Consider the following 13,279-nt stretch of genomic DNA (forward strand, 5'->3'; position numbering starts at 1 on the left):
ACCACCAGATTTTTCTGATTGGTTTCACAGACGGAGTATGCCCGTGTCGAGGGAGGAAAGTGTTTGTATCGAATCCATCGCTCTCCCATGTGTGAATATATGATCAACTTCATCCACAAACTCAAACACCTGCCCGAGAAATACATGATGAACAGCGTATTAGAAAACTTCACCATCCTACAGGTAAAACCTCCCGAAATGAACCTGTGATATGTCACTTTGTTCATATCTTTTAAAGTCGTTTGTGAAATGTGATCAAATGAAGTCACGTCACTCACGTGTGTTAATAATAATATGGAGAACACTGCAGATTAAATCTGTGGAAAGAAGTGTCTGTCGTCAGGGACGTTTCATCAGGTTTCTTCTCTCTGTCTCACACTACAGGTGGTGACTAACAGGGAAACCCAGGAGACTCTGTTATGTATAGCGTTTGTATTTGAAGTGTCAACAAGTGAACACGGGGCACAATATCACGTCTACAGGCTCATTAAGGACTAGTTCATCCACCGTCACCTCCGTCACAAACTTCTGTCGCTTTGCACGATCCCTCCAACACACATGGAGGAATATGCCAAATTGTCCAAACATCAGAGGAATACGCCAAAAATGTTACCAAAAAGCCAAATGTTTTGCTTTTGTTTTAATGCTGATGCGGGATTTGATTGAGCCTTTGAGAACTTAAAAATATAGTATTACTCTGTTTTAAGAAAGTTTGTGTATGTCTTTAAATTCCTTAAATAGAAAAGGGTCACGTTGGTTGTGTTACATATAGAAACCGTGATGTCTTTAAAGCTTTGTTTTGTCTCCATTGAGGGAATGTGAATGTGTTGATGGAACAGAATGTCTTTAATGGTTGAAGATGGCGTGTGTGTGTGTGTGCGTGCGTGCGTGCGTGCGTGTGGTGTACAGGCAGCGTTTTACAGTGAAGTGCCATGGGTGTATTTCACCACAATATTAAAAAACTAAGAAAATATATTTCTTTCAAAGAGTTTTTAGTGTCACAACATTAAATTTAAGTGACCTCTCAGTACTTTAATACAGTTACACAAATCATCTGTTCAGTCCCAATAATTGATTAAAATGAAAATCACTACTATTGTTATATTAATAATGTATGCTGTAAATACTTTCATATATATATATATATTATTATATTTGTGTATTTTGCTATAAAGAGAATTTGGTGGGCCAATGTGACTAAAATAGGATTTTTTATTCTTTTTAATTTTGTGGTGAAATGTGATGGGTACACATTATTCACCTCACGTGTCAATGAGGATGAGGTTTCCCAGCGGAGGGTTTATAATCATTTTACTAAAGGATAACATACTGTAGTTACATTTTCAGTTTAGGAAATCAAAACTTTTGATTGGCTGTAAACTCGGCAGATGTCTTTCCGTCAGCAACCGTCTGCAGGTACTAAAGGATTTCACATTTTGAAATAGTGAGTGCCTTTTTTAATAAACATTAAGTTGATTGATTGATACTCTGAAGTGCCTTTTGACTACCTCTTGATTTCAAATAGTACGAATAGGCAAAGCGATTACTCTCTTTACATCACATCAGTGCAAAGTATTTCAATCGGCTGTTCGACACCGTTTTCACAACGTTTGGATTGACTTCTTTTTTTGTGTAAATTTGCACAAGTTTTGCACAGTTATAAGCAAATTTTACTCATTTTTTTGTGTCAAGTTTTAGTATTTTAAATTTACTTAAAAAAACAGTGTGCAAAACGTGCAACTGTCCACAAAAAATGGAGACACGACTCTGGATGTTCATTTGTTCAGTTAAATTGTTCATCTTGAACACAGAAATGACTTTATAGCCATCTAACCCGTCGATTTATGAGATTTTTATGTGTAATGATGGAACAAAACCTCTACAGAGTTTTTTCTAGGATGTTTGTTTTGTTTCTGGTGCTCTAAAACCCTTCAGAGAATGTTAGCATTTCCAAGTGTGTTTCACTGTCTACCTTCTTTTCAGTTTCAAGTTCTTTTCAGTTTGTTTGTCAATTGCTGTTGTTGTGAGTTAAAGCGTCAGTTATCGTCACGTTGGTGTATAGTTTTTTTGGGGGGGGGGTATGTCACCCTGCACATCATCCCTCAAAACCCCTTGAGTTACAGTTATGATCGGTACATCTCTAATTCTCTTCTTTTTCTCCCTTCAGATGTAAATTTGGGATCAAAGTTGTTGTTTCTGGTTGTAGTTTTTACTCTGTTGAATGCTCCAGGTGTCCGGCGTGGATGTGCTGCATCTTTGCTTTATCGTTAAATGCCATTTGAACATGCTGACCTGACATATATATGAAATAACAGCATCTTTTGCTACTACTGAAATGTCTACCCCCTCGAGAATGAAAAGACATGATATTTATGAATGATTAAATCAAGGTCAGCGTTGATGAAGCCATGTTAAAAGTTCAGAAGGCAGCACTGTCTGTGCTCGTTGACGTCAGTTTATGGTTGAAAGTCCTGAAGGTACTGAGAATTCTTGAGTACACCATACAAGCAGAAATGTAATGTATATTGGTTCAGCCTTAACCTAAATGTTCGACGACAGTTTCCTCAATTGTAATTTTGCCTCTTTGTTTTTTCTTTTTTATAATTATTGTTGTTATAATTATTAATTTGACGTTTGCTCTTTGACTTTCGATTGATGCTGTTTGCATACATTGAAAATATGTTGCGTGTTACTTCTGTTATTTTATGCCATTATCTATTTGGTGTTGGCAGAAACTTTCTCCCATTTTTTTTAACAGTTCATTGTTGCCTTTGGTTACAAATTTTGCATTGCATTTATGTATTGAATATCTTCAATGTTAGGGGTTTGTACAATATAATCCAAACAATGTATAGCAATACCAATAAAAGTGGCATGGGTCTCCCTGGACCAGATTTCTTAAAACACACTGACTGCTTTTCTTGTTGTCTTCTGTTAACAGCGTGTCACCTGCTGTATACTGACAAAAAAAATCTATATTCAAACTCTCCTTGCACTTTTTTAAACCTTAAAATGGCATTTACATATACACGTTCATTGTTGTCTTTCAAGAGAATGGTTTATAACAAAGTACCTTTTTTGAGGGTGTACAGATTGTTAAAGATATTTTATATAGAAACTTTTAAACAGATTTTATGTATTGTAGTACCTGGCAGGGAAATAAAATGGGGTGAATTCAGGGTCATCCGACAAACGATTCTGATTGGTCCATCTTCATAAGAGATGAGTAAAGTATCAAGTTGCTCGTGCCAACTCCTTCCCGGTTAATCGTCACTTAAATATAAATGACTACGAAACTTAGATAAACATCGGACTACAAATATATAGATATAAATAAAATAATATAATTGTAAATTACACATCTATATGAATTGTTAAAGAAGAACGTCCGTCCTCCGCGGTTTAGTTCTGTAGGGAAAACTCATTTTCCCAGCATTCCAAGCGACGCCGCGCTAGTACTGGCGTGGCTATGACGTCAGACGTACGGTCTTGAGCTTGATGATACATTGTTGTAAAGTGTGTCGTTGTGAATAAAACCAGAAATCACATCATATTCAGCCGCGGATGTTCAGCGTTAAATACACGCGACACACATCGTCAGTGTCCATCACAGAAAGACGCTTCGTGTTGTTTTTAAAACTCGTCAAAAGAACGAAAAGGTCCTTTTAAAAGTTTGCATCGCTTGAGTTTGTGTTGAGCTTCATGCAGGTCAGTCAGTGGATCGAGATGAGGAAGTAACACAGGACCGCTCTTAATAACACACTTTATAACACATTCATCACCTGTGAGATCTTATCCACATCAAGCGCGAGGAGGTGAGATCAACACTCACAACATCACAACATCACATGTGTTCACAGAGAGAATCATGTGTCTCATACAGTATGAGAAGTTATTGTGACACACAGCAGAATCTTATGTGTCTGATTGTCTTTGCATTACACAGTGTCTACACCGACACTACACAATACACTAGAAACGCATTAGAACTTTAGAACATTTTTTTTAGAACACGCATTAGAACATTTTGCCGCAGACAATGGGGAAGGTTATCATGTCGCGTCCGGTGTCACTAAAGGTTTTCATTTTGATGAAATGAAATACTGTTCATACAGCCACAATAATGTCTTAAAGAAGTGAAGATAGATCTGAGAAAAACTCTTTATTTCAATATAGTGTTCTTTACTTCAGATGCTATCTATATTATAAAACATTTCACTAAAATGTTGATTTATTATTTCTGTTCATCATTATTGTTCAATGTGTAATATTTGCATGTTGAATTACACGGATGTTAATCTAGTAAACGAGTGACTGCCTTTATTTTCATGTGCTGTGGGATTTTCTAGGTATTCAAAATAAAAATACATTGGTACCATACTTGTACATGCCATTACTACCACAATATTGCTATTATACATATGGAAACAATGTGTGTTTTTAATGGTGCTCTTCTTTGTTCCGTCTCAGTGATGTCTAGAAGGAATCAAAGAGATCTCATATTATATATATATATGATATATTACCTATATAAATATTGTGGTGCCACTTTTTGTTCTTCATTTAAACTTAACAGATTTTGAAAGTGAAGTGTTCTGCATCATCGACACACACACACGCGGCTGTTCATCTGTCTGGTGTGTTTTGGATGGGTGTCAGTGTTCATGTGCAGCAGCTGTGTGTGTCTCTGGATGATCATATCACTGGTGCCATGTGGATCAGTTCTGTTCCCTATGAATACAGCCGGATATGAGCTGTCCTCACAAACACATGTTCTGTGTCTACTGAGATTATCTTCGTTATTATTTGTGTAAGAAGTTTATAAACATGATCTTTAAATTATGCACGAACTGTCTGGGGATAAAAGCATTGACATGGATCTTAATGGTCACTGCTATGGATGCTTTTAACATGACTGACATGCCAGCGCTGTCCTGTATTCTGTCCTCAAGTCTGTCATACAGAGACATTATTAAAAAAAACTTTACTAGACAGAAATGTTTGTGTGATGTTTGCCACCATGATGCAGAAGTGTTCTGTACAGCTGTCAGGGTTTAACTATACAGAATGCATTTGCAAAGGTGTTGTGAATGGTTTACAGAGTAATCTCAAAAGACCCCCGTCCCCGTTCAGTCTCTAGATGTGACTTTGGTCTCTCACTCTTAAAATCACTTGGTTCGTTCAGCTGCAGGCAGAATTGGTGAGTCTGATTGTTTGGAAATTTAATTTTGCAGTTTATACAACTTCTTTTCAGATTTATGTGTCACACAGAAAGCTCCGTTTTGTTTAAAGACTGTTGTGATTTATGCTGGTCATTATTTAATACCGTGTTATGTGTAACTGTACCACTGCATTACTTTTGTTTTGTTGTGTTTAACATCAATGCCGTTTAGTTCCTGTTTTGCTCATCTGTAGGGTTTATTGTGTTACCATGACGACACAGCAGGGCTTGCGGTTGGACTTTTGACTCTGGGATTAATCTGAAACCATCATGATATTTACAAGCGTTGTTTGCTTGTATGATTTATGAGCACATGAGAAGTGTTTTACAGCCGTCTTTCTCTGTGTGGATTTAATCCTGGTCCAGGTTATCTGAAACACATCACGGGAACTGTCAGAAACTAGGGTGTAACGCACGTTATTTGTGGAATTCTTGGTATGTTGCAGATGGTGGAAATAGTTTCGCAGCGCAGCGCACAGAAGTGTCGATCCATTCCTTTTCTATTCTGATGTCTTTGCAAAGCGCTTTTAGCAACACATTAAAATCAGCTTCAGCAAACACCAGTGGCTCAATGTAGTCTCGCCGAGTCTGCCAGTGTTTAGTCAGTTTTTGTGTTCTGTTTTGTGTAAACATTACAATAAAGTTTATTTTGAAGCATCGCTCGTTCTGAGAACATTCAACCGTCTTCATGTCATTTTCAGGATTGCTTTGCTTGGCTTAATGTGTTGTTGGAACGGGTTTGGGCTGAATTACATTCCCTGTTTTTACAGACCGCCTCACACCGATTCCTACAAAAATACAGACTCATCGCCATGGCGACCTGTGCACCCATCAGAATGCGTGTCTTTTCTCTCAACTGCTGGTAAGTTCACATCCTGACACTCTTGTTCGCTGATCAAATACTTGTAACAATTTTTCTACAGGATTCAAACTCAAAAAAGGCCTTAATTTCATTTCACACACAGATTTGGAGGCTGCTGGTCTGTATTAATAACAACTTTAACCAGTAAACAGTACCACACCTCACTGTTTACAGATAATACTGTTGTGCTAAACAATCAACACACAACGACTAACACTGTTTACTCTCATAACAGAGAGAACTTGTGCATTAAGTTTTGTTTATGATGCGTATTTTACAATATTGCATTGTTTCAAAGCAGCTTTACAAGTAGAAAAGCAAAACAAAAAATAATACAGTGCATGGTTTCCTTTAATGTGTCACAGCTGCACTCAATGACTTTGATTATACCATGGTGGTCTTTTTGAATACTGGATTTTGATTGGCTGGAAGGTGTGCATTAGAACCCTTTAACACACAGGTAGCTCCAGTCAGTTTGATTATATTTGAAATTTTACTTTCACCTGTTTGATAAAAAATGTCACTGTAAACATCGACTAAAGATTTAACTTGGCGAATGACCATTGTATAAGCGGGATAATCCACAGCTAGCTGTGCATTAAAGGGTTTTAATGCACATCACAGAGGCAACCATCTTCAAGGTTCTTGGCCTCCACATCATCCATTTAAACCCTTTAACGCACGGCTAGCTGTGGATTATCCCTTACATATAGGTCACTGAGTAAATGTTTTTAGCAAAGAGAGATTATTGGTAGTGATAATAAAGCAATAAACCCCAAGAAGCAGTGGGTTACAGAGCATTTAATAACAGGGTGTTGTGGGACGATCATTAAAACTTCCTCAGCTGTTATATAATGCACTGTAACCCACTGCTTCAGACGGCGTATTGCTTTTATAAAACGCTTATTCCATATACCTAGTAAGGTTTCATAAAACAAAGTAAATAATAAAGCAATAAGCCCCGTGAAGCAGTGGGTTACAGTGCATTTTATAACAGCCAAGGGCGTTAGGGCATGAGCCAAAGCGGAGTCATTAAAACCCTGTAGCTCTTATAAAATGCACTGTAACCCACTGCATCGCGGGGCTTATTGCTTTTATATAACGGTTATTCCATATGCGTAGCAAGGTTTCATAAAATAAAGTAAATTAAATGATATTTAGGCTCTATATAAGGGCTCAGAACTCTGCTCAGCCAATCAAATCAAGGACCAGAACTGAGGGTTTTATAAATGTACATTTGTGTGAAGCTGTTTATGCCTCATTTTCTTGAGACTACTTTGTGACTGATATCACACAACAAGATAGATGTACAGTATAAGACGCACCTGTACAGGAGTAAAAGATTATAGTGTTTCTATTGTTCAGTTGTGTTTCATGTGATTGTTTTAGGGGCATCAGATTCCTCACCAAACAACGCAAAGAGAGATTTCTCATGATCAGAGATCTGCTCTTTCATCAACAGTTTGATGTGGCTTTACTGCAGGAGGTATAACACACACACACACACACACACACATCATTACTGTTGTTTTTATTTCTGTGTACATGTGTGCTTGTTGTGCTTTATTTTAAATCACATGTTTGAAGCACACAGTAGATCTGTATCTGGTCACAGGTCTGGTGTGAGGCGGATTTTCTCTTCTTAAAGGAGAAGCTTGCCAATGTTTATCCTCATTCACATTATTTTAAGAGGTAAACGCAGAAACTTTCACTCTGAACAGTTTCATTTGAAGTCAATCCTCCGGGTTCATGTGGATTTTCTGTGCTTTCTGCTTCTCAGCGGGTTTATCGGGAGTGGACTGGCCGTCTTCTCCAGACACAGAATTCATGATGCTTTTCTCTACAGATACTCATTAAATGGTTATCCTTACATGGTGAGTGTGATTTCATTACATTTACCTGTATGCCTTTTGCAGACGCTTTTATTCACATCAACTGCATTAAAGAGACTTTAACGAAATGAAGAAATTTGTAAAGCACCTCATGCCTGTCAAATGTCTGTCAAACTACCACGAAGGTCAAAAAGATCTCTAAATAATGACAGAATCATTAACTGATTTCTTTATTTGACTCTATAGTGATCATCGTCAGATTCTCAATTCATGCATTTGATTCTTTACACTGTTTTTGTTTCAGGTTCAGCATGGTGACTGGTTTGGTGGTAAAGCTGTCGGGAAGATCGTGCTCGGAATATCTGGACTGACAGTTCATGTGTTTGTCACTCATGTGAGTTTGTGGACATCGTGTGTGTGTGTTTGTGTGATGCAGTGATACATGTGTGTGTTGTGTCTCCTGCAGCTTCATGCAGAATACAGCCGAGAGAGAGACTCGTATCTCCCACACAGAGTCGTGCAGGCCTGGGAGCTCCTGCAGTTTATAAGGTGACAAAACTGTTTGATCTGTTTTAAGAGTTCGTATGTAGTTCACAATCAGCCCCTAAACCAGGAGTCGACAACCTTTGAGACCAAAAATAACTATTTTGGGTCCTCTCACACCAAATCAAATTTGTCTGGAGCCGCAAAATATATGTAACCTTTATATTACTGGAACAGGTTGTTATGCAGGTGAGGAAGTAGTGACCCAGTTGCACCACTAGGTGGCAATATAGTGCGAGTACCCTGGCAAGAAGTGGGAGTGTTGCAATAGGAGAGAATCGTCACGGTGTTGCCTGCGCTGCTTTAGTTAGACTTCAGCTTTTTACTACGATCTTTTGTTTTTCAGCGTTTGATGAACAGCCACAAGAGACCGCCTACTCTCTGCATACAGACAACATGCGTAAACATTATGAGAAGCGCGCTAGCCAGACAGGATTTAAACTATACCGGCTAAAGACATAAAAGTTTGTTTTAAAGACGAAAAACTCACCATTCCAATTCTAACATACGCATACAGTGTGCGGCATTGCATGCACTTATTTCATCTATTCGAATGAAATATGTGAAAAAGCAAAAACAAATACTCAGCCAGGGTGTATGTCTGGGGAAATGTGTATGCTTTTTCCGATATTTCTCGAAGAAATCAGGACAAAAGTGGTCAAAAGTGGACAAAATAGACGGATTACAGCAGCAGGTATTAACGGGTATGTGCCTCTTTCGTCCACTTGTGGTCCGATCAACCAAATCGCATCTTATACCAGGCATGAACAGGGCTTTATAAAGACTGCAGGGAGCCGCAGCCGAGGGTCAGAAGAGTCACATGATGCTCGAGAGCCACAGGTTCATGACCCCTGCCCTAAACGGGGTACATTTAAGAAATTAGAAATATAGACAACTGGAATCTTTCAAATCAACAGAGAATTTAGGCAGCTCTCATTTACTGAGGATCATTATTCTGTGCTCACTTCACAATGACATAATACTCTGAAGTGTGCACTCTAGGGTGGTCACTACAAAGTGTGCACTCAAAGCTTAGAGCAGTGTGCACCATGAAGTGAGCACTCTGAAGAAACCACTATGATGTTTGCAGCACCCTTTAAAAATTGAGCAGCCTCATGGCACCCTTCATTAAAACAGCTTGAAAACAATGACTGTGGATTTATTTTCGAGTGTATTGAGTGTACTTTCTGTTGAAGGCACACTATTGCCGGAGCTGATGTGGTGATCATGGGTGGAGATTTGAACATGCATCCGGATGATCTTGGTACCAGACTGTTGAGGAGCTACACGGGACTGAAGGACTGCTTCTCAGAGACCGACAGCTTTGATGTTAGTATTGAAGTCTGATGTGACGGGACCGTCACGTGACTCCATGAGCTGTACTAATGTGCTGTCTTTATATCAGGGATGTGAGGGAGGCAACACACATATAAGCGAAAACCCCTTCACAAACTCAGATGAACTCGTTCCATTTGGTGGAGGAGTCCGGATAGATTACATTCTGTTTAAGGTAAACGTGACATAGTTTAATTAACACAAAAGTTTATTTTCTAGTTACATTTCTAGTTTGTGTTGATTGCCGTGACAAGAGTTATGCCGATTTCTCCAAAATATGAAACATTTGTGAGTGACTTGTCAAGCACAGTTTGAGATACAAATGAGAAGATGTTACATCATACAGAACACCTTATGTGACGATTTTTCTTTTAGTTTTCTTGCTGTTGAGTTAAGTTTACAGTTTGTTTTAAACATGTTTTTTTTTTGCAGAGATCTGAACAAGTAGATGTGAGCTGTGAGTCTTTGAGCACTACTAAGGGTCCTGTCCCCGGACACCCCTTCTCTTATTCTGACCACGAGGCTCTCACGGCTGAATTCCTGTTTACTCCAAACAAAAAGAAGCATGAACGCTCCGAGAGAGAGGTTGACAGTTTTCCAGGTATTTGAGCTTCAGGTATTCCTTTCAAGGCTCACATTATCAGCATAATGTTTTGACACCTTGTATGTTTTCGTCATTCTCTGTTTCTCTCAGATAATCTTCCTGATCTGGTAAACACGGTAAATGAAGCTCGCACTGAAGTAAAGGTGGGTCTTCACTGTGCCGAGCACATGCGGCACACGGCGGCCCGTACAGGCATCATGGGTCTCGTTCTGTTAGTTCTCGAGCTAGCCATCGCTGCCATTCCCATATTTGCTCTGGGAGATGACCAGCCCTTTCCTAAAGCCTCCTTCTACCTGCTGGGGGCGCTGTGTTTTGCCATCCTGCTCTTCACATCGCTGCTGTACATCTTCTACAGTATGGAGCTTAAATCACTGCAAGGTGCTGAAGATCAGATGAGACTGGCTTTGGGAAGCTTACAGGAAAGATTAAAGGAGTCCCCCAAGGGTCTGTCTTCGGTCCGTTCAGAAACTGTTCAATTGAAATCTTAGTTGGATGTTAAATTGACCTATTAGACAGCAGTTGTAAAAAAGGACTCTATTGGGCCACTATGCTTAAGTCTTAACCAAAAGTGTTAGTTTAATCTAGCGTTTTTACCTCAGGCCTTTGGATTGACAGCCTGTTCATCACAAATGCATTTAACATGAATAACTATCCTCAGTGGAAAGTAAAGGGAACTCACAATACTTCACGACAGATCCATTGAGAACGGACCACTATGAATTTCGTCTCATTGTCTTAAATTATTCTTTGTTTACTGGTTGTTGTGATTTTATGATCATTGACCTGCTGGGCAGAAGTCACTGTTCTTTCTATGTAGTTGTCTTTGTTTGTGTTTTAACTGTGATTGGTTCAGGTTATGTCCACAAGAAGGTCTTTTTTTGAAGATCAGAAACAGACTCATATCTTCAGATGTTTCTATTGTGGTTGATAAAGATGAGGAACATTTCACAGTTGAACTGTAGGTGGTGCTATGATCCATTTATTTGTATAACCACTCCATAATGTACCTGTACATGTTAAGACACTCTTCTCTGATACTGTACAACACTTTCATTACATAACTGTATCTTTTATAAAGGAAATAAACAATACTTTCCAGATTGTGATGTGTTCTTGTCGTAACTGTAATGTATCTGCAATTACCCTGATAGCACATAAACACCCCCAGCTTTTGTTGTCAGATGTCATATAGACCTCTAGCTGTCTCTAAGACGTGTATGATTTATAATGGATGTACAACATCTCTTTCTAAGTATTCTGTTTAGCAGATGTTTTTACACAGCAGATGTTTTCCAGATCTTTAGTAGACATCTTACTGGTGGACCTGTGCTATCTGGTATAACAAACGCTGACCCAACACAAATGAGGAAAAACGCCAAAGGCTCATTTAACTAAGGGAAGGTTTTATTTAAATACATAAAAGACAAGAGGAGAGAAAGACAAAATAAATATACAAGAAGGGACTTCAGACACTCAGGCTGGTCTGGTCGTCGTCGATGCCCCACCGTTTGGATCTCACAGGCTGAGAAAATATCAGCTGTTCTCTTTCACAGAAACTACAGGAATAGGGACAACTTGGGCAAAACATGTCGACCACAACACACACCAAACCGTTTCCTAATATGAAAGTTACGCCAGGGATTGGAAGGGATGGTCGAACAACAACAAACACATCACCCGTCAACAGCAAATGACGAAGACAACACCCTTCTGAAATAAACGATGGAGCAGATCCAGTATCTCGGAGAACATGGACAAGTACAGGAATACACAAACCATCAACAAACACTGTTCCATCATGTAAGAAAGGTGCAAAACCCGTTTCATCACGAAACACGAGGCTTTCAAAAGAAATGCCTCCAGGTTTATTAGCGAAATCAATTGAAGTAAAGCCAACAGATTTTGTGACAGACTTCTTTTTGAAGAATAGTTTTACTTACTTTATTTGAACATATGTTTTTTAATCAATTAACTTTACATACATGTGTAATAACAACATTGAGATCCAATTTATACATCTGTACATTAGGTCAAGGTCATTTTTATTTATATAGCACCTTTAACGACATTAAATTCTGACCAAAGTGCTTCACAGAAACATACTTCAATGATAAAAATAAAAAATACAGGGAAACAAAAATTTAAAAGAAACAACATTAAACCAAGTAAAAACACTATGAATTATTAAACAACTTCACACAACCAGTCAGGGACGTATATCGTTTTAAACTACAGATGCAAAAACAACTTTTGTAAAGTGTACAGTGTTTGTGTCTCTAGCTGGATGTCCAGAGCACTTTTCTCCAGTGTTGACCACACTGACTGACTGACTGACTGACTGATGTGAATCTCACCACTAGGGCGCAGTGTTGGTTCTACTACAGTCATGGTTAGATTAATATCTATAATAACCGAAACAAACAACATTACTAGTTTATTCTCTAATAGTTAACCTCTTTACGGTCATTTTTGATTCACAGCTACAGTGTAACATGTGATCACACATTTCACTTAAGCCAGGTGTGTATAGAAGATCCTTATTGAGAATTCATATCTTCAGGTACTTTATGTGTTTTGGACAACCAAGGTGAGAAACATTAACAGTCGAGCTGTATGACATATTGTGTAAATGTGACAGTGTATAGTGACAATCACAAACGTCTGTTTCTTTGTATCTCGTAAATCTTCAGATTTAATAAGAGTGAGGTTAACCACTCCTCCCGATCTTTGTTTCTCGGCAGAATAAAACAAAGCCGATGACTTGCCCATTGACTGCAGTTAAAGTACAGACTGAGATCCGACATTAATGATGATGCATTCCTGGAGCAGAACCTGCATGTCATGGGTGCGGCTCTGCCTGGGCTGTCTGCACATGTGCAGTT

At 38.6% G+C, this 13,279-nt stretch overlaps 2 protein-coding genes across 15 annotated transcripts in view; both read left to right on the forward strand.

The window, feature by feature from the left end:
- Positions 1-2,908, forward strand: part of tead3b (TEA domain family member 3 b) — a 31,283-nt gene extending 28,375 nt beyond the window's left edge. For all 13 annotated transcript variants that reach the window (XM_056750277.1, XM_056750278.1, XM_056750276.1 and 10 more), the window contains 2 exons: positions 31-183; positions 385-2,908. In XM_056750277.1, coding sequence (XP_056606255.1) covers positions 31-183; positions 385-498 — 267 coding nt within the window. In that variant the 3' untranslated portion in view covers positions 499-2,908. The remainder of the gene's footprint in view (positions 1-30; positions 184-384) is intronic.
- Positions 2,909-3,495: 587 nt separating this feature from the next.
- smpd2b (sphingomyelin phosphodiesterase 2b) lies at positions 3,496-11,495 on the forward strand. Of its 2 annotated transcripts, none has more exons than XM_056750517.1 (11): positions 3,496-3,815; positions 5,992-6,083; positions 7,473-7,569; positions 7,699-7,775; positions 7,864-7,957; positions 8,220-8,309; positions 8,382-8,464; positions 9,655-9,787; positions 9,864-9,968; positions 10,226-10,394; positions 10,488-11,495. In XM_056750517.1, exons 2-11 carry the CDS (start codon positions 6,034-6,036, stop codon positions 10,883-10,885), a joined length of 1,296 nt encoding a protein of 431 aa, XP_056606495.1. In that variant the 5' UTR covers positions 3,496-3,815; positions 5,992-6,033; the 3' UTR covers positions 10,886-11,495. The 2 variants fall into 2 exon arrangements, with proteins under 2 accessions (XP_056606495.1, XP_056606496.1); XM_056750518.1 differs by lacking the exon at positions 3,496-3,815 and adding an exon at positions 5,345-5,656 and having other exon boundaries at positions 5,923-6,083.
- Positions 11,496-13,279: the final 1,784 nt, after the last annotated feature.

This window comes from Triplophysa dalaica, chromosome 6 (assembly GCF_015846415.1).
Source record: "Triplophysa dalaica isolate WHDGS20190420 chromosome 6, ASM1584641v1, whole genome shotgun sequence".
Taxonomy (NCBI): Eukaryota; Metazoa; Chordata; class Actinopteri; order Cypriniformes; family Nemacheilidae; genus Triplophysa; species Triplophysa dalaica.